This window comes from Colletotrichum godetiae (genome assembly GCF_030913485.1).
Source record: "Colletotrichum godetiae strain CBS 193.32 chromosome Unknown BDP55scaffold_41, whole genome shotgun sequence".
NCBI lineage: Eukaryota > Fungi > Ascomycota > Sordariomycetes > Glomerellales > Glomerellaceae > Colletotrichum > Colletotrichum godetiae.
Window position 1 is genome coordinate 91,795 of NW_026851289.1, and position 24,155 is coordinate 115,949.

General features: G+C 54.0%; 11 protein-coding genes across 11 annotated transcripts; 4 read left to right on the forward strand and 7 right to left on the reverse strand.

The window, feature by feature from the left end:
* Positions 1–2,676: 2,676 nt before the first annotated feature.
* BDP55DRAFT_674135 (PAP2 superfamily protein) lies at positions 2,677–4,691 on the reverse strand. Its single transcript, XM_060575642.1, has 3 exons — positions 4,347–4,691; positions 3,021–4,285; positions 2,677–2,956 (listed from the first exon to the last, which is right to left on the reverse strand). The coding sequence occupies exons 1-3, from the start codon at positions 4,463–4,465 to the stop codon at positions 2,874–2,876; spliced, it is 1,467 nt and encodes a 488-aa protein (XP_060426023.1). The 5' UTR covers positions 4,466–4,691; the 3' UTR covers positions 2,677–2,873.
* Positions 4,692–7,198: 2,507 nt separating this feature from the next.
* BDP55DRAFT_559096 (short chain dehydrogenase) lies at positions 7,199–8,648 on the forward strand (the record flags this gene model as incomplete). Its single annotated transcript, XM_060569868.1, has 5 exons — positions 7,199–7,507; positions 7,664–7,845; positions 8,006–8,154; positions 8,298–8,390; positions 8,500–8,648. 5 exons carry the CDS (start codon positions 7,199–7,201, stop codon positions 8,646–8,648), a joined length of 882 nt encoding a protein of 293 aa, XP_060426024.1.
* A 74-nt stretch (positions 8,649–8,722) lies between these two features.
* On the reverse strand, positions 8,723–10,714 carry BDP55DRAFT_559314 (ThiF family protein; the record flags this gene model as incomplete). The annotated part of the gene is made up of 4 exons (XM_060569893.1): positions 8,723–9,016; positions 9,072–9,422; positions 9,484–10,494; positions 10,556–10,714. The coding sequence occupies 4 exons, from the start codon at positions 10,712–10,714 to the stop codon at positions 8,723–8,725; spliced, it is 1,815 nt and encodes a 604-aa protein (XP_060426025.1).
* A 1,507-nt stretch (positions 10,715–12,221) lies between these two features.
* On the forward strand, positions 12,222–13,377 carry BDP55DRAFT_559079 (uncharacterized protein; the record flags this gene model as incomplete). Its single annotated transcript, XM_060569864.1, has 2 exons — positions 12,222–13,149; positions 13,205–13,377. 2 exons carry the CDS (start codon positions 12,222–12,224, stop codon positions 13,375–13,377), a joined length of 1,101 nt encoding a protein of 366 aa, XP_060426026.1.
* Positions 13,335–13,978, forward strand: BDP55DRAFT_276457 (uncharacterized protein). Its single transcript, XM_060566453.1, has one exon. The coding sequence runs from the start codon at positions 13,444–13,446 to the stop codon at positions 13,930–13,932; it is 489 nt and encodes a 162-aa protein (XP_060426027.1). The 5' UTR covers positions 13,335–13,443; the 3' UTR covers positions 13,933–13,978.
* A 47-nt stretch (positions 13,979–14,025) lies between these two features.
* Positions 14,026–14,685, reverse strand: BDP55DRAFT_559183 (DNA polymerase delta; the record flags this gene model as incomplete). The annotated part of the gene is made up of 2 exons (XM_060569874.1): positions 14,026–14,196; positions 14,257–14,685. 2 exons carry the CDS (start codon positions 14,683–14,685, stop codon positions 14,026–14,028), a joined length of 600 nt encoding a protein of 199 aa, XP_060426028.1.
* A 237-nt stretch (positions 14,686–14,922) lies between these two features.
* On the reverse strand, positions 14,923–16,412 carry BDP55DRAFT_674150 (WD repeat domain-containing protein). Its single transcript, XM_060575643.1, has 4 exons — positions 16,296–16,412; positions 16,208–16,244; positions 15,578–16,123; positions 14,923–15,520 (listed from the first exon to the last, which is right to left on the reverse strand). Exons 1-4 carry the CDS (start codon positions 16,296–16,298, stop codon positions 15,150–15,152), a joined length of 957 nt encoding a protein of 318 aa, XP_060426029.1. The 5' UTR covers positions 16,299–16,412; the 3' UTR covers positions 14,923–15,149.
* A 325-nt stretch (positions 16,413–16,737) lies between these two features.
* Positions 16,738–17,973, reverse strand: BDP55DRAFT_276509 (ankyrin repeat-containing domain protein). The gene has a single exon (XM_060566454.1). The coding sequence runs from the start codon at positions 17,825–17,827 to the stop codon at positions 16,784–16,786; it is 1,044 nt and encodes a 347-aa protein (XP_060426030.1). The 5' UTR covers positions 17,828–17,973; the 3' UTR covers positions 16,738–16,783.
* A 1,260-nt stretch (positions 17,974–19,233) lies between these two features.
* BDP55DRAFT_731719 (ribosomal L32p family protein) lies at positions 19,234–19,703 on the reverse strand (the record flags this gene model as incomplete). Its single annotated transcript, XM_060579843.1, has 2 exons — positions 19,234–19,283; positions 19,343–19,703. 2 exons carry the CDS (start codon positions 19,701–19,703, stop codon positions 19,234–19,236), a joined length of 411 nt encoding a protein of 136 aa, XP_060426031.1.
* Positions 19,704–20,578: 875 nt separating this feature from the next.
* On the forward strand, positions 20,579–21,754 carry BDP55DRAFT_635244 (septin; the record flags this gene model as incomplete). The annotated part of the gene is made up of 3 exons (XM_060572751.1): positions 20,579–20,693; positions 20,719–21,371; positions 21,425–21,754. 3 exons carry the CDS (start codon positions 20,579–20,581, stop codon positions 21,752–21,754), a joined length of 1,098 nt encoding a protein of 365 aa, XP_060426032.1.
* Positions 21,755–22,268: 514 nt separating this feature from the next.
* BDP55DRAFT_674162 (guanylate kinase) lies at positions 22,269–23,719 on the reverse strand. Its single transcript, XM_060575644.1, has 3 exons — positions 23,389–23,719; positions 22,886–23,205; positions 22,269–22,795 (listed from the first exon to the last, which is right to left on the reverse strand). Exons 1-3 carry the CDS (start codon positions 23,495–23,497, stop codon positions 22,538–22,540), a joined length of 687 nt encoding a protein of 228 aa, XP_060426033.1. The 5' UTR covers positions 23,498–23,719; the 3' UTR covers positions 22,269–22,537.
* Positions 23,720–24,155: the final 436 nt, after the last annotated feature.

Sequence of the window (24,155 nt, forward strand, 5' to 3'; positions counted from 1 at the left end):
TGGCTGGACGGGCTCGCTAAATGGGCCGATTTTTGGCGAATCTGGGCTGATGAACCAGGGCTGGTGCAGGAAGGGCGGAAGTTGCACCTCCCAAGGTCAACGGTTACTGTTAGGTAAGGTCGGCAGTCGTGCACCGCGCCTGGCAAAAAACAAATCCGGCTACTACTAAAAAAGAGAGGGCTTTTACATGTAGGAATGAGGTATTCGTCGGTTGATGAAAATCTTCAAGGTATCGAGGGTACTCGAAAGGGTTATGGCCTCTGCTCTCTTTTTTTTGCTTCGGTTGCAAAGAGCCAAAAACTAGAGGTGTCGGGTCGAGGAAGAAGCTGCACCATCGGGCAGATGCGGCTGCGGTTGCTGTTACCTGCGCTTGCTGCTTGCTGCTTGCTGTGGGGGGAAAACGGGTGGTTCAGGTACGGATACTGCGCGGGCACCTTCCAATTCTCAGCATCCGAAGGGCAGGCAGGTGGGCAGTGCTGGCGACCCCCTTCCCTCTTTTGCCTTCCAAGTTCAGTCTCTTCCCCTTGACTTCCAGGTTCCTCGCTTCCAGTGGAAGATCCACCTTGATTAGATCGGCGCTAGTCCCTACTGGGGAGGTTCCCCTGTGCCTTAGGCACACGAGGCAAATGCAGAATCCGGCACCGGAGTGCAGGGAAATGACGTCGCCACGTGAGCTTAGGTCGAGTTTGCAACCACAGCGTAGTTGTTGTAAGCGGCGCATTTGATTGCGAGTTATGCGCAGCTTGGCTCAGAACAACCATAAAATAGGCGGTTCATCAGCTATACGTGCAGTCTTTGCGTTGATGATTCGAGGGCTTTGCTCAAGTTGTTCAACTCGTCAGCCAGTACTCTGTAGAGTATGCAATAGACTCGGATGTTGTTCCTGTGGAACTGGGCCTGGGTAAAGGTGCAGGTCATCGTCCTTTCGTGTCTCTGTGTGAATTTCTTCTTCTCCCTGACATTTACCGTTGTAATTGCTGTAACTTCGCACAGAGAGTTGCGGGTCCCTTGTCATTGACTGGTCGTCGGTGTTTGAAGATGCCGTCGCTCCCGGCAGATAGTGACTGGTGTCAGGGGAACATCGCGCCAGAGACGCAATCGTGAATCGTTCCCTCTCCACCAATAGAGACAAGCATCAAGATCTGATAATCTTTGCATGGCACTTTGGAGTCTCAAAGTCTCTAGGGGGGTGGGTGTGACCCATCCAGCCCTACCGGTCGAGAGCATCCGCCGGCCGGCAGCGGATCGTCCGATGATCCAATCCACCCTGGCTGCTCGGCGGAGGAAGCGGCCTGAGGTAATGCAGGGAGAGGGGCAGGCGGGAGGATTGGCTGACTCCCCTCCGCATCGCTGCCCGCGATAACTCAACTGTCACTAAAAGTCCCCTAGTGAGTCCGGTCTCTTGATGCTGTACTTATGCCGATATTGCTATCGAGTCTTGTCGTGGACGTTGATCGGGTTCGAGTCCCAAGTATTCGTACCAACGAGTATGATCGTGGTAACTCCTTATCGGACCGCGCCCGCCTGGAGTCCGGCATCATCAGTTGACTCCGCACTCTCCACGCTGCGTGAGGGGCGAGGAAGCTGGAACCGCAGAGATCGAGTTGCAGAACCCCCCACATACGTCCCCGACCATGGGGGAGGGGTTTGCCTCGACTCCTATACGAACGTAGACCTTGGCCTCCTCGAATCGAATGAGGTCACTGATCCAACGTCTGCTCCGTCACGATAAGACGCCAACTGGACAAATCCACGATGGCTAGGTTTCCTGTGATGCTCGTCATTATTGTTTTCTCGTGATGGGCACACCTTGCCTCGAAATGTCAGACTTTGGGCAACGCTCGTGGATACTGACGCTGGATCTGCTCCGTTACCCATTACCTTTGAGATAACCTCTTTGATCCCCTTTCGAAATACCGACCAAGATTATCGTCGAAGCTACTCGTAAGCTCACTGCGTAGGGAGCGACGGGGGCACGCGGCTCAAGATATCACTTGCTCAACATGAGCCATCAAGGTTCTCGTCAATGTAGACATGAATACGCCAGGTAAGTTGTCGCAAAGACTGAAGGCGGGCCCAGCTGGGACGACTCCTCCATTCCATCCAATGTCGAGAGTAATGGAGTTGAGTTCGGTCCAGCAGTGAAAGGTGAGGGGATTTGCAAAGCATTTCTGGGGGAAACAACGCACTAAGTAATAGGTAGGTATGCCGGCGTGGCTCTCGTGGGTCTCACTCTATGCCTGCCGCCCCCCATAGGCATCACACCTACCTCACCTTATTCCGTCACCTTCCATTGCCTGAGTTGAGGTGCCCTTATCTCAGCACTCATCAGTCACACCGGCGCAGTGGCCCAAGGCAACGTGCACGTCTCATAAATCAGGGCCAAGGATCGCAGACAATCCTTAGCTGATGTAACGCGCCAACAAGGCTTCTCTCATTCAGCTCCGATATTTCTACCTCGGCAAACAAATCACACAATAGTGCCACTTGAGATTGGATAAGGTCTTCCGTCCACCTTTTGACGCCAGTAGAAAAATTTCATAGCCCATTTCATTGCGGGGTGGAGGAAAGTGACGGGCCTGAAAAACCGTCGTGAAAATAAATGTTCAAAAATCCCGCCTCTGGCTAAATGCAACTGCCAGAAGAATGTACAATGTGATCGTGCTTCGTAAAAAAAAAAAATAAAAAAAAAAAAAAAAGTTTCTATGCGTCTCTGTCTCTTCCCAAATCCCTCGATCCTCCCGTCGGCAGATCTTCTGTACAGCTGTGCCAACATGCCATGCAAGAAGTTTATAGAAGAGAGATATGTGAATAAAGGGTGACCCCCCGGTCGGTCGCGGAAACGTATCCTGCCCCAAAGGAAAAGAGTCGGTTCACGCGGTGCGGAGATGGTTCGATCCAAGGCCGATCAACTCGAACATGATTGGGATCAAGCCCACGCCCAGCCAAGCAATACCTATCGGCATCTGTCAGCAAGAGTGGAGCAAGATCGGATCTTGCGGAAGAGGGACGGAACTTACCTGTATAAACAACCAATTTGGTCACCACCTCGACATCGTAACGTACTCGTGGACGGATGAGTCGAAGAAACATTTCCTTCTCACTCATCTCGTTTTGCTGGCCGACTCTCAGCTCCACCTCGCCCTTCTCCTCGCTCGGGCTTGCTAGCACGCTCCCCGTACCCATCATGCGCTCAAAGTCGTTTAGTGAGTTGCCATGATGGCCTTGGACACCAGACGTTGCTCCCTTCCCTTCCCAGTCGCTGCTCTTCTCTCGAAGCTCGTGCATACTGCCCTTGCTCTTGATGCTGCCATTGCTACCGATGCTCTCTCGACGTCGGCGCTCGCGGTATGCAAGTGTCTCGTACGCATCGGCGGCACTCTGTGGTCCGATCGATACCGAGCGACCACGTGTTGTCGGGTGACGAATGGACTGAACTACGCGAGGCAAATCTCTGACGTTGGGAATAAGCGTATCCATCCTTGAGCCTGGGTCAATAGACTTGTACATGGACGCTGGTGTGAAGAAACGTCTGGGAAGGTTCCACTCGACCTTTTCTAGGAGACGGAAAAGGTGAGGCAGAATCCTGAGCATGGTAGGTTTCATGACCTCTCGCCATAGAAGGATGACAACTACGCCGAATACAACGCGGGCCAGCACAATGTACCAGCCTAGCGCGTTGAGATCAATGGACTCAACCGTATGGGCAGATCCTCCGAACGAATCGATTGAAGTCCGCCCATACGACCATGTTCCGATCTCCAGGCCTATCACAACTCCGGCAAAGGCTACACTGTCGTCAAAGCACGGGCAATCGTCTGCGGGCTCGGGATGTATCCTCACGAGGACGATGACGACAAGAGCAGCGATAACAGGTGCCCACCATGAGCTGCTGTGCATATACGCGTCCAGCGGCGGACCGTAGTGGAACTCGGCGAGAGAGATGACAGCACCCAAGACCGAGCCCACGACGACGTCGGTAAAGCCATGCATACCACAGTACAGTCGACCGAGAACAATAGAAATGGCATAAAAATAAGACAGGCCCTCGAGAACAGTCTTGGTCGTCTCCGGCATGGCATTGTCAGGGCTCCGGAGAAGCAATACTGCGTATACGGCCACTGACACGGCGTTGGCGCTATGTGTCGAAGGGAAGCCATATTCTAATGCAGCAGATCCGGACATGGTGATTCGATGTAGTGGCGGGGATAGCGGTCTGGGTAGGGAAAAGAAGTCCTTGATGAAGCCAGTGAAGAAGACGCCCTCGGCTAGGATGTGGATAACACTGTGAAGCCGCAGCTAGTTAGATAGGTTCTATGTAACTCTGGACGACGATTCCTGCTTACCCTTTGCCAAAAGAGGCGTACCCACACCAGAAGAGCATGGGCAAGCCGATCATGAAGAATGTATGGGTACCGAGGTTAGCCGTGATCGCAAAGTAACTATCGAGCCATGGGGTGCGCATCGTTTCCTGCAGATAAGCCAGGTAGGGTGTTTCCCAACGTATCAGTGGCAGCAGCGACTGCCGCAGTCGATATCGCCATGGTGGCAGCGCTCTCTTATCTGTGGACAAGCATGGTCAGCCCAAGGCCCAAGGCTTGGAGGATTGCGTGCGGGCAAGATGTTTGGTGCTCTTGGCGATGCGCCAGGCTCAAGACCAGATTGACAGCACAAAAGACAGAGCTGGGAGAGTGTAGCAGCGTACAATGATCGAGGCTCCTCAGACCCGCGTCGGGGGCGTCACTGGGGCTTCTGACTGTAATCAGAGGCGGGGCGGGGGCCTCGGCGACAGCAGCAGGGTCGGCAAGCTTTGGATTCGCAACGGTAGCGTCGCGGCGCTCCGGCAGGGGATTCGGCGCGGATGCGGCGCCATTGGTATGGCTAGTCATCAGGCGGTGTCTGAGGTCGTGGTCTTGAGGCATACGGCCATTCGTTTTCTCGCGGGGTGGTTCGGTTCTCTTCTAGTTGCGTTGGGTCTGGGTGGTGCGTATTCGCGGGTAGAGTCGCAGGTTCGGAGGGGGAGTAAGGGGAGTATTCGGTATAAGGCGTCTAGGGTGGAGGGGAAGCAGTTGCGGATGCAATTGCTTGAAGAGTTGGCGAGCGACAGGGCATCTGGCGGCGGTGAATTCGCTAGGATGGTGAGGAGCGAGTGATGCGCTTGGCGAGAGAGAGGATCGCCAGCGACTGGAGAGTTGTGATTATGTCGCAGGAAGCGAGCGAGGTTTGGCGTCAAGGTTGTGGGAGGGAAACGATGAAAGAGCAGGGGAAATTTGCTGGTACAGCAATTGGATGGTAGTGGGATTGCGATGTTGCGTTCGCGCCACCAACGGGCGTGGGAACCTGTAACTGGAACTTGAACTGGAACCACTAGAGTACCTTGGGTGGTGTGTTGTGTTGGGCAAGGTACTTGACCTTGAGGTACTGCGTAGACAATGTACCTTTACCCTGGAGGGGTCACTCTTGGGACGCCGGATGAGGCACTTGAGGTAACCTAAAGTACCTATCTTATTCAGCACTGGACCAGAGAGGTCCTCTTGAGGCGGGCAGGTGGAATCCTCCTCGGTGTAGGTAAGGTACCTTGGGTTATTCTTGAGAAGACGGGGAGATTGAAGAAAGTAGGAAAAGAAGACAATAGATCTGGCACGGAAGGGTGCCGCGCTAAGGTAGCGCGCTACGTTGTGTCAGGCGTTACGAACACCTCATGGAAAGATGGAAGCATCTCAGATGGATCGGTACCTGACAGCAGCAGGAGCATCAGTGACAGACAAAAGACACCCACCATCTCTAGTACGGTATCACCTTGGTCTCGCACCCGAGGCTGTCTACCTCACCATACCTGTAGGTACCTAAGGTAGTAAAGAATCGGCAACGGCGGGGGCGCTCGCCTTAGCTCTCCCCAAGATACAAGTCACCAAATAACCTTCCAGGTCCATTCATCTTTCACAGGCTTCGGGTACGGAGTACTTTGGTCAATGTACCTATTCTAAGGACCACCTCACCTCCACCATCCTCAATCGTCGAGATTCCCCGTTCCCCGGCTTTGTGCCACCACAACCACTTACATGGATCGTACAAGTGCTTTGGGTAAGAGAGGGAAACATTCCATTCGTCCTCCGACATATTTTTCAACATCCAACTCGAAATACACCGCAAAGGCCTCGAAAGAAACCACAGACACAAGGGCACGAGATCATGGCCCTCTACTCGGTCTTTCTCTTCTCTTCTTCTCTTCATGCACCAGAAGGAGTGGAGTCCACTGGCGGCACCGCACCTCACCTCAATAGCGGACGGACATCTGTCTCACCATCAAAGAGCTTGAACTTGAGATGACGAAAAGACGTACTGATAGAGGAAATGGGGCGGGAGCGAGCAAAGTAAGGAAAGCATTACCTACTGTGTAGGTAGGTACGACCACCAAGCCTCGGGATCAGATTCCTCCTCCCCTCTCCCCTCCTTACAAGCAATGCCATCCAGCAACACAAGTGTCAGACAAGAAAGAGCCACCAGGACCACCCCAAATAATGCCATTGTGACGCACACACACCAACGGCCGCCCAAGCTAACCTCGCCTCGAACAAGCATCTCCCCAGAACTAACAGCTTTCGCCCTCGTCTCATCCTGTCTTGGTCTAATCCTGTATGCGCTACCGTCTTTCGCCAGAGAGGGGCATTTTCAGATGTCCAAGACCATTTCGCATTTGCATTGAACGAGTCCGAGGGCCCCTTCTTTCTGCCTTTCGAGAACACAACACTCTGACCTCACTGGTCATTGCTTGTCGTCACCAAGGTATCGTCACTGCTGTACCACGAGACTTGGCTGTAAGTGCCTTGAAGTATCTTACCTTGAGTCGGTACGTAGCTGACTAGGTAGGCGGGGGTGTCTCTCTTCTAGAAAGGTTACACGGAGATTGCCATGCAGAGTACAACGACACCCCCACCAAAATTCTAGACTCAGGCATCTAGCATCCTACCTTACCTTAGGTAGGTAGACATTATACGTCCACGAGTCCAAAGCTCTGAAAGCTCCGGTGCTCCCTTTCCACAAACATTATACAGCCATCAAGCCAAACTACCCGATTCTTCTCGACTAGCACCACGTAACTTACTCGAATACCCAACACACCGAGGAAAGATACTCACCGGCAAACACACAACCATTCCCAAGTAGTTGCGTCAGCAGGAGAACCGGAACCATCGCAATGCCCGGCGCTCTTCTTCCCCTCCGAGCCCGGCACTGCCTCGTCACCGGCGCCTACGGAGGCATCGGCGCCGCAATTGCTTCCCGCTTCGCCGCCGAGGGCGCCCTGGTAACCCTGCTCGGCCGCAAGGAGGACAAGCTGCGTGACCTCTGCGCTCAGCTCCCGCCCTTCCGGGATGACCGCCTCGCCCCTCTGACCTCTTCTGCATCCGCCTCATCGTCGTCGTCCGAGGCAAAACCAGCCCATTCCTACGCCGTCATGGACGTCTCCGCTGACGCTCGTGATGAGGCTGTCCTCGATGATATCTGGGTTTGTCTTTCCACCACCTCCTTTTACACCTCCATCTATGATCTGCCATCAACAACACCTCAGCTACTACATTTAGAGAAACGAGGCTGCCTAGCTATCGCTCCATGGATAAGTAGACACCTTGACTAACAGGGACTTCCCCGTTCCTTCCTCCAGAAACGTACGGGCCAGATAGACGTCCTTGTTAACGCCGCGGGTATTGCGCAATTCCAGCTGTTGCAAAACACCTCACCACAGACCGCAAGAGAGCTCATCGACACAAACCTCATGGGTACAATCTTCATGTCGAGGTACATGGCACAACGCATGAAGCGCAGACGCGCAGACAGGGATGGTAAGTCATGGCACAACGCTACACCACGCATATTCACTTTTCCCAACTGTTCCTTTTCCCACACAACCGTCATTGCCACACAACCTACATACACGATCGATCCGATCGCAACACCCACCCGCACCGCACAGATGCGCCAGCCTCATGCCAACGCTGCGCTGCAGACACACACATACACGCACGCACTGCATCAACAGCCCCGCTAACCACGCGGTCCACTCTCCAGCATGCATTATCAACGTTGCTAGCTTGCTGGCCGAAAAGGGCAGCCCTGGCACAAGTGTCTACGCCGCATCAAAGGCCGGTATCATTGGTATGTTCTTCTTTTTTTTTTTTTTTTGGGTCTCTTGCTTCGTCTCTCATACATCGCGGGGTTGCCGTGGCTGTATCCTTTCTAGCCCGTCTCCCCGATTTAGTGAAGCAAGTCTAATACCTCTGTGTGTCGCCCTGCTGAAGGCCTCACCCACGCCCTCTCCGTCGAGCTGGGGCCACTGCGTATCAGGACGAACGCTATCGTTCCTGGCTACATAGAAACCAACATGCTTGCCGGTAAGAAACCCTCTATCTGTCCCACCATTTGCAGGCCCGACCTCAAAGGACCCAAAACACCAATGTCTTTGGTTACGTAGGCCAATAGCTAATATACAAATTATCACAGCAATGTCGAGGGAACCTCTCGAGAAGAGGATACCACTAGGTCGCTTGGGGCGGCCTGACGAGGTTGCCGATGCCGCCGTCTTTCTTGCTCAAAACACATACGCCAATAACTGCATCCTCAACTTGGATGGCGGGCTCAGTGCTGTCTGAGCTGGCGTGCAGCTCTCCATTCACGTAGAAGGGACACCCTTGACTTGGAAGAAAGTGGACCCATCCATGCACAGTCAGTCGTCGTCAATGACAATGGCTCCGCCAGTAGAATCGTCCACAATGACTACGTCGTCGCTGCCGCTCGTGGTAGCGACAACCTTGGCCTTCTTCGCTTCGATCGGCTCGTCTCCATCATCCGGTCGAGGCCGCTTGAGGTTTGGTGCCACCTCCGATGCCTCAACAGCGGGCTTGCCATTCTGCTCACTCGTGCCGTTGGATTCGGCGGGTGTCTCCTTCTTAGGCTTGCGAGGGATCTCAGGCTTCTGGTCAGCGACCAAGCCCTGTACAGGCTTGTCACTCAGGGGCTCCTTGCTATGTGGTTGTTAGTTTGCGGTTGGTATACTAGCGTTAGAGCAGATAAACATACGATTCCTGGATGCTGATGACGACGTTGACGAAGGGCTCGTCATCGTCTTCGTCAATGATTGTAAGGAAAGAGTCCTCCTTAATTCCAAGCTCACTGAGCTTCTTGGAGAGGTTCTCCGTCTCATCTGGGTCGTAGAGCGGCCCGACGTCATTGTTTAGGGCGAACTCCTTGTCACCGTAGCCAAGCTCCAGGCGCACAAAGTCCTCGACAAGGTCTTTGAGTGTCGCTCGAGACATGTCGACAGTGACGCTCGTCTGATATACGCTGCATACCGGGCAATCTGGGTTAGGGGCGCGGTACTTGCTCGAGTTGAGCAGACGGGCAGGGTTATGAGGAGAGATGAACACCTAGACAGACAGACATTAGACTACCGGTTTCCTGCCAAGACGGACAAACTTTCGACCTTACCTCTTTGGTCTGAGTGAAGTCGCCTCTGAGCACCTTGAATGATTGCAGGACACACAGGCCGGCGACAATGGCATTGGTTGTCGCAATAGCAGGGATGATGTTGCCAGCCATCTGCTTGATATCGAAGCGCGACTTTCTTTCGATGCCGAAGATGGATGAACGAATATTTGCGCTTGAGGTCACAAAATCCAGCGTGTCCTCGTCGTCCTTGTCAAATGTAATGAGAGGCTCAGGGCCAGACGCGTCCTCTTTGTGCGCCTTTTTCAGCTCCAGCATCCGTTTGCTCAGACGATCCAGACTGTCGACGAAGACTGCAAAGTTCTCCTCCAACGTCCATACTTGCTGTCCTCCCTGCAGAATAGTCTCCTTCGAGGCGAGGGCTACGGCCGACTGCTCTGACAGTGTCTTGTAGTCCAAGGCCTCGGGTTTCCGTCTCGACTTCCACATGTCCTCCATCGACGCCAGTCGCACAATATCGGCATTGAAGACCTTATCGAAGAGCAGCTGCGAAAAGGCATCGGTGCCCAATGATTCGCGAATCGTTCTCAGGGCCGCGGCCTCCTTCTTCAACTCTTCAATTTCCTTGGCGTTATCGGCGTCGGCCGAGTTGTCGAACGCGGACTCATCTTCGCTCGTGCCAAAGATTTCATTGAGGAGATAGCTCTTGCCCCACACGATGCAGTGGATGGGCTGGCTGGGGGTGCTTCGGATGGTGCAGACCGGGAAAGACTTGGGCGTCTCCTTTGGCGTGCAGTCGTAACATGCGGTAACACCCTTCTTGATGACCTGGACGTTGCCATTGAATCCCGTCGTGCCGCTCTCGATGAGGGGAACGTGTGCGGCCAAGCACATTCTGTTGACGTGCCGTCTCGCCTCTAGGTTATCCAGCGCATTGAAGACAATGTTGAATTCGCGGAACCACTTGACGTTGAATTGGGCATCCTTGATGTTCGCATGATGCGCGACGATCTTGACCTTGGGGTTGAAGGGCTGCGCCGCATCCTTAGCCACCTTTTATAAGTCAGTACTTGCAACAACCTCCAAATCTACGTCACTGCTCTGGAAACCATACCAATGCCTTGGACTTCTTGATGTGCTCGTGACGAAAGAGGAATTGTCGGTTGAGGTTGCTCAAATCGATTGTGTCGAGATCGACGACGTGGATTTCGCCGAAACCCGTCAGCACGATGTTCTTCAGTAGTTCGCATCCGATACCGCCAGCTCCAACCATGAGAACACGCGCCTGCGTGTTGCAAGTTAGCTCCATTGACTCTGCAATTGCATCGTACTCCATCATCGCAAGAAAAATTGACTGCTCCTGGAATAGACGAGGGGAACGCCGTTGAGTGGAAGCCGCGAGGGCAGCTAGGTCGCGTGGTCTGATGCGCCGAGTTCTGACAAGGGTTGCGACATACCTTCTTCACATTGGCGTTCAACGAGCCGCCGAGCGATTGCTGGTAGAAGCGATCACGCGTCTGCACGGCGGGAGGCCGCTGCTGCTGCTGAAGCTGCGGCTTCTGTTGCTGTTGCTGCTGCGTCGTTTGCGCGGGTGGTTGAGCGGCGGGGGTTGCCTCTGTTTGTGCTGGTTGCTGCTGCTGTTGCTGTGGTGCTGGTGCTGCTGCTGGGACAGGCGCCGTCGCGGCGGGCACTGTCGCCTCTACCGCGGTTGCTGCAGGTGCAGCTCCTGCTTCCGCGGTGGAATCCATCGGCGTTTGGTCGATCGCAGTCTTGTTGAGGTGTCGGTTATATATGCGTCGACGTGTCAATGGATTGGAGGGAAAGGTTGATGCGATCGCGTGTGTTGGGGAGAGGAAATTGCGGGTGGAAGTAAGCCGCGCCAGGTGCAGGTGGGATGGAACGACGGCGGCGGGTGGTTTCAGCACGGGAGCGAGGCTGCGAGGAGGAAGGTTCCAAGGTTGAGGTTTTCCCTGAGGTCAGCGGAAGGAGCGATCGCCTAGCATAAGGTCTCAGCCAATACCGGCAGCCGGTGACGAGATCCCAGCAGGGATTGGAGCTGTTGGTTCCTGGGGAACTTCCGCGCTCGAGTTCTGATTGGCAGATAAAGGCGGGTATCTCTTGCTTACCAGTGGAAGCGCGCTGGAGCACGCTGTAACCTCAGCGGCCTACGAAGTACATAATACATCCTATAGCCACCGTGAAACACTGGACGCCTGCCCCCGGTACCCAAGGCACCTCCATACCTCAATGGAAGTTAACCTTGGAAAGTACCTAACAAGGAAGGCGCCCAGGCCGACCTCGCTTGAAGTGCCGACCAGCGAAGGTTCGTTGGGCCTCCACCGGTTCTTGGGGTCCTCTCTATTCGTAGTAGGGCCGCCTCTTATCCCCCCTTTCACGTGGAAAGCAACTGGTAGGAAGCTCAGAAACGGGGTTCACATATATCCTTGAAGTGACGAGATCGTAAGTCACCCGGAGGGGCTTCTGGGATAATCGCCGCTTGCGATCCCGCCTTTTGGTCCAACAAAAAACAAACGGGTCAGTGCAATATGGGTCTCTTTACCGCCTAGTCCAAAGTTCTGGTCCTACGATTCTTGCCCTCATCGTCGTCGTCCAAAGCTCGCTGAAAGACCTGCATTTGCCGGCTAGCAGCATCTGAAAGGTGCAGCCAAGTCTAGGTCCAAGGTCGTATTACTGCGGCTCTCTTTCCAAGCAGGCACCGCCTGCAGCAATATCTCGATAAAATCGCGGGGTACTAGATACTCGCGTAAGCTCGCCGAATCATGTCCGACGACGAGCCCGATCTCGAACTCCTGGCCCTCCTCCGCCAGCGGTTTCAGGGAAAGCTCAACATCGACGATGAGCCCGAGACGGGCGTCCTCGACGGCGCCGAGTTCGTCTATGACAACTCCATCGACGTCGCCATCGACATGAGGGCCACAAAGAGGGCCGCCGCCACCATCTACGCTCAGATGGAACAGAAGAAGTACTCCACCGCCACCTGGGCAGAGCATGAGCTGCACCCAAAGACCAAAGATGAGAGCACCGCGGCCTTCATCTTCACCATGGACCTGCTCAACTTCTGCTTCTGGTCCGAGAAGCCCGAGGACGAGAGGTACGCCGTCGAGTACCGCGGCAAGACCTGGACTGGCTATTGGAGCATGGTCGCCTCGCTGCAGCGCGCCCTCGAGGAGGGCATCCCCATCACCAGCTCTGACTTTTGGCAGAGCGAGGACGAGTGTAACTTGGAGGTCCTTAGGCACGTCTTCCGCTCCAAGACGGAGGAGGAGATGCCCCTTCTCGAGGAACGACTTGCGTGCTTGCGTGAAGCCGGCACCGTCTTGTATAAGAGGTACAGTTGCAGCGTGACGAAACTCATCGAGGCCGCCAACGGGTCAGCCGCAAGGCTCGTCAACCTGCTCGCCCGCGATTTCGACTGTTTCCGCGATGAGCACAAGTTCGACGGCCGCCGAAAGCCGGTGAGGATCCTCAAGAGAGCGCAGATTCTCGTGGCCGACATCTGGGCCTGCTTTGGCGGTGAGGGCATCGGTGCCTTCAAGGACATTGACAAGATCACCATGTTCGCCGACTACCGGGTCCCGCAGATCCTCAGCACCATGGGATGTCTGTACTATAGCCCTTCGCTGGCGACGGCTATCACTGATAAGCGAGTTATTGAGAGCGGATCGAGGTTGGAGTTGCAATTGAGAGGTGAGCTTGATGACAGCGATTCCACAATCGTTTACTATGCTAACTATGAAACCAGCGTGCAGTATTTGGTGCGTTGAGCTCATCAAGCGGGAGATCCAGAGGGACCACCCCGGAACGAGCGTCAATGCCATTTTGATCGATTTCTTTTTGTATGATACCATGAAGGAGCTGGAGGCCGCTGGCACAGAGACGGTAGGACATCACCGGACGCGGAGTATTTGGTACTAGAACAACTTGATCATGTTATGGCCGAGACGGAGAGACCTCTAACACCTCTGACAAGGGGTATAATTCATGTTCGCTGTCGTCCAGCATAGAACATCTCGCGTGATAATTTACACAGCAAAACCCTCGTGTCGCATGCCTCGTGTTATCCTCCCGCGAGCCGTGAGCTCAAATACCCGCTCCGTTAAAGCCACCGTTATTAACTCCAAACTCCGTCTGTTCCATCGTAACTTATTCACACAACGTTCCCGCGGGGAAGGGGGCACCTCAACGGTCACCCGGTCAGCCACCCGCGCCTTCCCCCTTCGGCACCCAGGGTCCACGAATATACAACTAAACTTTCATCCGATGCCCTCCCCGCCACGGCGAGAGCCCTCATATACCCCTCCAAGTCCATTCCTGTCACCAGCAGGCGCCCGTCTAGGTCGGCGGGTCAGGTCAAACTGGCTAGGTGGTGGAATGGTTAATGGTCAACAATTGATTCCGCCAACCAGCCTACTCGACGACAGGCTCAGCGCGTGCGAGTTCGAATCCCAGCTTGAGCACCAAGAGATGTAGCCCCCAGTTCAGCACCGGGGGGGTGAACTCTTTTGTCTTTTTTGACCTTTTAGATGCTTTGCATGTAAGGTATGCTGGGAATCTCTAAATCAATCATGAGGCTCCAACCGCTGTCGAGTTCATGAGCTCGTCCAAGTGAGCCCGCTCCGAAGCGTGACCCTTTTTCTCTTCCTTCAGAAGCACCGCAAGAACCTCGATTGGCGGGTTTAGCCCCAGCTTCTCCGCGCGCTGCCAACGCTTCATGCGCTGGAGTCCGATGCAGGGCTATGAGTTGTATCAGTATTCCCATCCAGCAAACAATTGCGATTGAACTGAACAACTTACACCATACTGAGAACTGACATCAAAGTATCGCAAAACCCTCTCAGCCAGACTCACATCACCCTGGTGCACCCTAGGCGCAATGCGCTGAGCCTCGATCGACTTCCAGTACTTGTTGATCTGGGCGTCGCTGATCTTCTCGGCCCTCACTTCGGCTTCCGACTTTTGGGGAACTTCTTCTTTCACTTCCACCTCCTCGGCCTCGGGGGTTGCGGGATCCTCGATCTGGATCTCGTCGACATCGTCCTTGTGCTCCTTGTTGCTTGGCTTGGCGACATCCAATCGGTCAATGGCAGAGGAAAGAGCGACGGCTTTCTTGGTGTCCTTGGGTACGGGCTTCGATACTCTGTTGGAAAAGCTGATGGTAGATTGCCCTCGTGCTGGGCCAGGTCTGGCGCGGCCTCCTCCTGTTGATCGCCTGGTGACTGGCATAGTGTGAATTGTCGCAAGTACAGCTGTAAAGGGTCTAGGTGGGCGGCGATGAGAACGTCAAGTTTGAGCGACAGATGTATGGAAATTTGAGATATTGATAACGGTAATCTGATGGATCCGAAATATCATCGATGAAGGGTGAATGCCTCAAATAATGTCGCCAATGGGTGTTGTCGCAATGTCATCCGTGAACCAGAGCTGGGTTGTAATGAATGACGAAAGAGGTAGGAAGGTGGCAGGGGCTTTAATTTGGCGGGGCAACGCGAGGTTGGAGCCAAAGCACGTGACCAGTACTGTGATCTCCATGATCGCGCACCGTACATGGCACTGTCCTCATCATCATGATTGGTCATTGCAGCATGTTTCTTCTATCGTCTGTCTTTGGACCTGCCGCAGGAAAACCTCATGTTCCAGGGTATTCTAGATGCACGCCGGATTTTGCTTGAGTTTTAGGCTCCCTTCCTTTACGCGCCAGTAGCTTCTCTGTAGAATGAAATGCTTCTGTTGGCGCCCGCTGTACAGAAAGACTCGTTCTTTCCAGTCTTTGGAAGCCACTTGACAGCCCACAGAGCCTTATCCGTCTCGCTATGCGTCGCGACACAGGCACTACGCTCCACCGACCAGACCTTGACCTTTCCGTCCATCGCTCCGCTGAGCAGGTATTCACCCGTGTCGTTCCAGTCAACAGATGTGATCCATGAGGAGTGACCAGTCATGTTGCTGACTTGCTCGCCATTCTTGATGTCGTAGAGAGCTATGATAGATGAGTCGCCAGCGGCAGCGAGCCTGGTGTTTCCAGGAGAGAATGCGACAGAGCGGACAGATTTGACCAGGCCTGAGTATATCCCTTTAGCAAACAATTCTTACGAGTGGACCTTTCGGGGGGGGTTACCTGGTAGTGAGAACAACAACTTCCCATTGTCGTTGTTGAAGACGTAGACAGCCCCGTTCTGGTGGCCGCTGGCAGTGTACCGTCCATCACGACTCAAGTCGACCGACATGCCAAAGCTTCCCTGGCCAGGACTTCCCGTCTCGTACTCTCTAATCTTGGGCGTGCCCTCTTCGCCAACGTCCCACACATTCACCCGGCCGTCATAGGTCGTTCCCGCCAGGAATTTTCCATCCTCGCTGAGGGCAATGGCCCAGACCTCGCCGGCCTTGGCCGCCTTGTTCGTGATCTCCGAGTGCAGCTTCCACTCGCTCGTGTCCTTGTTGATGACCCAGACCTTCACCTCACCGGCGAAGCCTGCGCTCGCGGCAACCAGACCATTGCGGGAGGTGCAGATGTGATGGCAGCCTAGCTTGTGTGCGCCGCTGATGGATTGCGTGATGGGGATCGCGGGATCGGAGGTGTCATGGATGTGGAGAGTCGATGAGCCGCTCGCAGACAACACAGCCCTTGAAGTAGTGGCCAGACTGAAAATGTCGGTTATGTGGGCTAACGTTGCTGCATGTTAGCAAGATGAAGCTCTGGAGACGGTAGTTCGGAGGTTTCTCAAGCTCCAGCTGGTGGGAAGCTCACCATTATCCACAGTGTGTGTGGTCAGGTATTGTTTCGACTAACAGAGTTAGTATCCTCTTCATATACAAGCAGAAAATTGAGGTCGTACCATGATTCCCAGCCCATGTGAAGCTCGTACCGCTATGGTTGATGCGCGGTTGTGAGTGGGAAGGTAACGAGCGCGATGTGGTCGGGAAGGTGGGGGCTGACATCACACATTTGCGAGAAAAGACCCCTGCAGAGAGCAGCCGGGGCACGGCAGGAGGGGCAATGGAGGGGCATCAGCAAGCACCCTTGCTCAGTTTACCTCAGCACCTCTACTTGATTCAACTTCACTCTTTCATCCCCTATTACCTAGTCATGTATCTCAAAATTGTCTTAAAATTGGCTGGATGACTTACTTTTACAGCTTTAAGGCTACCTCCCTTCTTGCAGAATGTCAAACTTGCCTATCTATGAGTGTCAGTGCTGCCCACTTACGTTTCTCCGTTTCTAGACTTCAATGACACTTCGTACAAGTACAAACGCCCACGAGTTCTCTGTGCGCATCACGGTGCTATTTCAAACAAATAATATCCAGCCATAAACTTACAAAGTTCAGCCCTTGAGATCAACCCAGCCTTCCGAATGAAGCGCTTGTTGCTCACGGAAGTACTCAACCATTGTAATGTTCTGGCAGTAGAGAGATAGCTCATACGGCGTCAAACCAGAGATGCAAGGCTCGCCAGACTCCTTCGCACCACCTTCGGTCGTCCTTACCTGCAAGTCAGCCCCTGCTTTGATCAGCTCCCTTGCAGAAGGTATCATGACCAGGTCTTGCTTCTGCTGAGACAGACGCCGAGGGTCCTCCGGATCGGGATGCCATCTGCGCGAGTAGCACGTCAAGTGCAGAGGTGTCCATCCCCGAGGGCCTCGAGCATTGGCATTCGCGCCCTTTTTAAGAAGGAGCTCGACGGTCAGGCTGGCTCGTATACCCCATCTACACACGACATGCAGTGGAGTGATGCCGTTGGCATCCGCGACGTTTGGATCGGCGCCGTGGGCGAGCAACCACTTGATCGCCTGATGTCGCCGGGTGGCGTCGCCATACGCTGCTGAAAGCAAAGGCGTGCCGAAGTTGAACGTCTTTGACCTCGGCATTCTGGGGAAGTTGCCAAAGGTACTGTCTACACGCCCATAGTTCACCATGTCCGTCGGAGTTCCCGCTTTCTCGAATGCGTAGTTTACTGACGCGCCAGCCTGGACAGCTGCTTCCAACGCACGTATATTACCGTTGAAACTGGCCCATCGAAGAGCATACCAGTCGTCCTCTTGCCCACTTCGTTTGTAAAGCTCACCTTTCAGGACTTCGTACAGCGCCCTACACGATATAGTCAGATTCTTGAGGTCGGTGATACCGTCAAGAACGTCTGGTGGCGTTGACTTATTGGGATCTTCGTAGAAGTAATCTTCCACGATCTCCAAGCCATCTAAATCCGAGTCGGCCTCAAGAGAATCATGAAGGATCATATGCTTAGCCGACTTTGGCTTTGGTCGCGGGCCCATGGCTTTGACGATTTGCAGGACGAGCTCCGTAGGGATAGGGATGCCTGCCAGACCGGTGGTCTTGTAGTTGTTTTGAGGCAGCTGAAGTGATGTCATTTCGGTACCTTGACTTAGTCCATGGTTCGTACTTACCAGATGAAGTTTCGGTTCTACTCACGTACTCACGTCTATGCGATGCCTGTTTGGTTATGTCAGATGAGCGTGTGTGTGTGTGTGTCTGCTAATCATGGTTGACTTGAGAGGAGGCAGTCGTGGTATTATAAAGCCTGGTAACCTGAGACGCAGAGAGTTGGCGGTCTTGCCTGTAGGCCGACTTCTCACAACAGATCTTTGATCGAATCTTTGCTCGCCTTAGTTGGCTGTGATTAATCAGTTTGCACGGCTTCCTTATGGCTTTGCTATTGGTTCTTGTTGTCTCGTATACCATCCATTGTTTGTGGAGAACAGCGAAGGAGATGCCCCAGTATCACCAAACTAAAACTGTGTGTCTTTGTCGAAGTCTACAATTCCTGCTTGGGTATAACACGCCTTTATCGATCCTATCCATCTAATCAGGAACCAGTGTTTATTGGGGCCAGACCATCAGGAAGGGGAGGTCAAAGGAAGAACAAAAGGCCTGGCAGTAGTACCTGAGTCGATCAGAGTCGTGGTGGAAGATATAGACATGATCGCTCAAGAGTTATCTGTAAGCACCATAAACTTGGGATGGGCAAGTAAGATTATCAAATGATTACAACAGAAAATAGGACCCAAAGTGATCTTTGTTTATCGCCGAGGTCAATCTCCATGGCTGCATCTCCGTGGGCCGGGCCCAATAAAACTGCACGGATCGAGGCTGACCGTGCTGTTACTGAGTTCTGGTATTTAGTACTCGAAAGCTGTACCCGCCCCCAGAAACTTCTAGTACTTTGCCTCTGGTCTACGGACGGTTTTCACGTCTGCAATCGTGTTGTTTTGCCAACATCTTCCGGTAATGCTAGAGCGTCATCTCTATGTGTACACGAGCAGACGATAGCACATCGACCAAAATATGTTTGCCATATCCCAGTGATGGACTCGCCGACTTTCAAAAGCCTGCACTTTGCCGTCATCCCGGGCGATGTGTAGATGAACCGAAGCTAGACACATCGTAATATCTCTCTTGAAGCTGCATCCTCCTGTCATCCTATCGCTTCTAGCTATGGACTCGAGTCCTTTGGCGCGCTACCTTCATTCAGGCGGATTCCAGGTATGATGAACAATTTCGCAACCTCCAGAGGAGGTTCGAGGAGCTTCAGGGACCCTCGATATGATCAGCCCATGATTCATGCCGTTGAAGGCAGGCGAACGTCGCTTCGAACCACCTCGATTCAATTCCACTGTTGCATAAACAACCGGAGCCAGTCAGATGACAGCTAGGCACATCGTAAGAAGGTGATGGATTGTCCCAAACGCCACAGTATGCTAACCAATTGTACACTTGAATATACACGTCTCGAAATGTTACACGCCCATTTGGCGACCTAAATGAACTTTCCTGAGGGGTTCTCCTCTTTCCACATGTCCTTGATCTCTGCACAGTAGTTGTCAGTTTAATATGCCAACAAAAGGACTCTTGCAAGGGAGACGTACTACTCAGGCAGTGTGGGCACACAATGTGCTGCCTCTTGATCTGGCCACAGCCTGGGCACTTGCACAGGGACTTGACGTCCTGCAACGCCTTGCCTGCCATCTGCCTGTGTCTCTTCTTCGAGTGGGAGGTCTTCTTCTTGGGTACCGCCCGCAAGATGGACTCCCAGATGCCGCCGAGCCAGGCGGGGATGTTGAGGTTGAAGGCCGGAAGCGCGAAGGAGAGCGCCGGGAGAAAAGAGTTGGTGACTTGGCGCGTGTAGAGAGAGAGTATTCTTGGTGATTGAGCGAAGGCTGGCGCGGAGATGCGAGGGAAGAGGGAGGCCATGCGCAAAGGCTGCGCGCCCATGGCGATGGCTGCCATTTTTTCTGGATTGGTGATCGATCGATTCGAGCTCTGATGGAGGGGTTGTCGGGGACGGGAGTCAAGGAATGCCGGAGGTGGTCCCGTTCCTTGATGTAATCACGGCGTTGAGGTGGATCGAAGGATGTCTGCCGTCGGGTATCGAGGGTTGGTGGCTGCGTGATTGTCCTGTCGCGATAAAGTGTAGGTATCGTCGAAGCTGCTACACCACTGTCGTGCACATCACGAGGCTCAAGCTTGTTCCATTCCGAGCCGGAAAAAAAAAACGGCTTGCGACTGGGGAGCTGTCAATTGAGATCTGCCAGCCAATCACAGCTTTGAAGGTGCACAGACCCCCATTAGCCAATCAACGCGATGGAGACCCCTTTTCCCCTTTCCCTCCCACAGACTACAGTGTCCCACCCCCCTGCACCTCCCTGCAGGGAAATTATTGTTTGCTGGAGTGGAAGGAGCATCCTATTAGCTGCAGCCAACGGCGACACTGCACAGCCAGTGCCTGGCAGACAAGACACCCGTGGACGGGGGCTACTGGGGGGGTGGACGGGTAGCAAGCAAGTGCCAGCAAGAGAGGAAATTACCCTTGGTTGGGCCAAATCATTTCGTTGTGGTTGACTTCCCACCTGGGCTCATTCACCGGCTTCTGTCCTTCAGAAACATCCGCCAACCTCGTGATCCTCTTTTTCCTCTCTCTCCCTGCCCATCGCCTTCTCCAACTCCGTCTCCGTCCCTCCTCCCCTCCTTGACGAGACCGCAATTCGAGTTCGAGTACCAGATACCTTTCTTGGAATACAGAAACGTATCTCAACTTCACTCCCTAGCAGCACCACACTCACGCGCACCCTTCACTCTCGCTCCCTTGCGGAAAAGCTGTCACAATGGCGCAGCCTCAAACCATCTTCCCTCAGACCCATGTCGGTTTCGACAGCATCACGTCCCAGATTGAGAAGAAGCTCCTGAAGAGAGGCTTCCAGTTCAACGTCATCTGCGTCGGTAAGTTGTTCCCCCGCAATGCCAGATCACAGTCGCTGGCCTAGCAAGCTGGCTGCTTGTCCCCCTACGTCGCGTCGGCAGTCGACTGATTGTATCTCGTATTTCCATGATATAGGCCAGACTGGTTTGGGCAAGTCGACCCTGATCAACACCATCTTCGCCTCCCACCTCATCGACTCCAAGGGTCGTTTGATGCCCGATGAGCCCGTCCGCTCCACCACCGAGATCCAGGCCGTCTCCCACATGATCGAGGAGAACGGTGTTCGTCTGCGCCTCAACATCGTCGACACCCCCGGATACGGCGACCTGGTCAACAACGATCGCTGCTGGGATCCCATCGTCAAGTACATCAAGGACCAACACTCCGCTTACTTGCGAAAGGAGCTCACCGCTCAGCGAGAGCGTTACATTCAAGACACCCGCATCCATGCCTGCCTCTTCTTCATCCAACCCTCGGGTCACTCCCTGAAGCCCATCGACATCGTCGTCCTGAAGAAGCTGTCCGACGTCGTCAACGTCGTTCCCGTCATCGCCAAGTCCGATACCCTGACCCTCGAGGAGCGTCAGGAGTTCAAGGAGCGTATCAAGGAGGAGTTCGCTTTCCACAACCTCAAGATGTACCCGTACGACAACGACGAGTTTGACGACGAGGAGCGCAGCCTGAACACCCAGATCAAGGTCAGTTATGCCATCCGGCCCACACATATTCCAATTGCTAACAAGTCTCGTAGGATCTCGTTCCCTTTGCCGTCGTTGGCTCCGAGAAGTCCATCATTGTCAACGGCAAGCAGGTTCGCGGTCGCCAGAACCGATGGGGTGTCATCAACGTTGAGGACGAGAACCACTGCGAATTCGTCTACCTGAGAAACTTCCTTCTCCGCACCCATCTCCAGGATCTCATCGAGACCACCTCGCAGATTCACTACGAGACTTTCCGTGCCAAGCAGTTGCTTGCGCTCAAGGAGAGCAGCGCGCACGGTGGCGGTAGCAGACCCATCAGTCCTGCTGCCGACCGCGAGCTCAGCCGGAACTCTCAACGAATGACCCTGAACGGATACTAGTTTACGGATATCCCACCCCACCTACTCGAGGAGCCTGACGGCCATGATATTTCTGGGCAGCTGGGTTTCTGATGACTTTCAATCTCATGGTGTTATGCGCAGACCAACAAAAGAACAGGCACGGTACGGCCTCGACAGCATGCGGATGCTGCATCGACCAGTAATTCAGAGGGAGGTAGCCGCTGCTACATTCATGGGAACAACTTGGCGGAAGCGATTTCGCATGGGAGGCTCGAACATGCTTTGCGTGGCGCACGGTTATAGGCCATACCCCCTTCTCTAGCCTTTATGGTCGTTGTTTAAGTACTCGTGCTGGCGAAATAGTCCAATATTCCCCCTTTCCGCCTCATCAGCTGGACGCACTTCTACTGTTTTCTTATTTTTGCTTTCTAAAGCAGCATTTCAAGCTCGGCTTCACTTGTACCCCCATTTTCTTCTTACACTTTAATCCATTCGTACTCTGATAGAGAGTTCGTTTCGATACCTCGTGGAATACAACCGACATGGCTTATGATTTGCGGTCGCCAATGCTCTTGATGATGTGTATTCCTCTGTCCCAAAGTATGGCCAGAGGTTTCTGCCGCACGTATGTGTGGCTCTATAGATTGCTTTTATACGCTTTCATATGTGTATATATGCCCACAATGACCGCCCGTGCTATGAAGAAGATCCACAGACTTTGTGAACTCGTAAAGGATATTCAGTTCCCAACGCCCCATCACCGTATCACCCAATCCAACCTCTTTTCCCTCTCGCGCGCCTTCTTCGTCGTTGTCGACCCTTTTACTGCGAGGGGTTGTAGACAAAGTCTTCAAGGGTCTTGTAGGCCTTCTCGAGATCGTCGTTGACAATGATCAGGTCGTGGACGCCAGGGGTTTTGGAGTAGGCCAGCTCGAGCTTGGCCTGCGCGAGACGCTTCTGGACGCTCTCTTCCTTTTCGGTGCCGCGGCCGCGGAGGCGCTTCTCGAGCTCTTGTTCTGAGGGGGGCGCGATGAAGACGTAGCGGGCGGGGAAGTTTGACGTCTTGATTTGCTTGACTCCCTGGATTTTGGAACCCAATATTAGTATGACGATGCCTCATCGACTTTCACTAGGACGGAAGGAGGGGTGTGGTAGAAGTTTTGTGTTTACCTCCATCTCGATATCGAGAACGACGAGCTTGCCCTTGGCAGACTGCTCCTCGATGGTAGCCTTTGAGGTGCCGTACGAGTTGCTGCCAAAGGTGGCGTGCTCGACGAAGCCGTCCTTGCTGACGAGGTCATCAAAGGCCTCCTTTGTGACAAAGTGGTAGTCGACGCCGTCTGCCTCGCCGGGGCGCGGGCCGCGGGTGGTGTGGGAGACGGAGAGGGCAAAAGAGTCGGGGTGGCGCTCGAAGAGGAGCTTGTAGAGGGTGCCCTTGCCGACGCCCGAGGGGCCGGAGATGACGATTGGTCTGCGGTCGGAGGGGAGGACTGTCATTTTGAAGGGGTTAGTATTGCTGTAGAGTTGTGTTTTCTTGTTTTTGGGATTCTGGGGAGAGGGTGGTCTTGGATTGTCTAGAGAGGGAGGCAGAGGTTGGAGGGGTAGAGGGGGAATTGGGCCGCGACTCGGAGGTCTACGAAATGGAAGTGACGAAGGGTGGCAGTGAAGCTTACCTGGCGCCATTGTGGTTGCAAAACGAAACGGTTGACTCTTGGGTAGGAATCTAGTCAATGGAGGTTGTCGTGAGAAGGCGTGGGTAAAGGGTCGGAGGCGGGGCAACATTAGATGGAGTATCGGTCAAGGGCTCCAAGGGAGCAAAATAACTAGCCTCAAAGTTTCAGAGGTCGGGCTACGGGCTACGGGCTACGGGCACGGCGGCGGTCGGAGGAGGGGAGGGGGGAGGGGAGGAGAGGAGGGGCAGACTGGATGAGAGCGGGTTGGGGCGGGCGGGCGGTCTGGACAGTCACAAGCCGAGCCTCGAATGAGAATCAGGGTTTGGGGAATGGGGAATGGGGGATGGATGCGGTGACACTTTTTTCGCTGTGCTTCGAGGCTGCGCGGCAGGGTAAGGTATCCAATGGTGGTGGGGGGGGGGGGGGGGGGGGGGGGGGGGAGCTTAGAGCCCAGGTGCTTGCTCACTTCTGCCGGCAGAATTGGGGGTGGCATGTGCCGCTGAAGAGTCAATGTTGGGCGCCCCTTGAGTCAGCGGGGGCGGTGTGTTGGTGCCCCGTTGGGGGCAGGGTTCACTGTGTCTCTGATTTGCTCCCTTGCATCAGGCCGTTGTCTTTTGGGCTGATGAAGTACGGTAGCTGTAGGTGTTGGTTGCATGGTGAACACTTGCTTTTTAAGAAGCGTGGGTAGTACTCTGAGAATCGCAGGAGCTGAGCATTCTTAGACATGATTTTGCCGGGTCGCCAGTGCTGAGTTGAGTGATGATCGA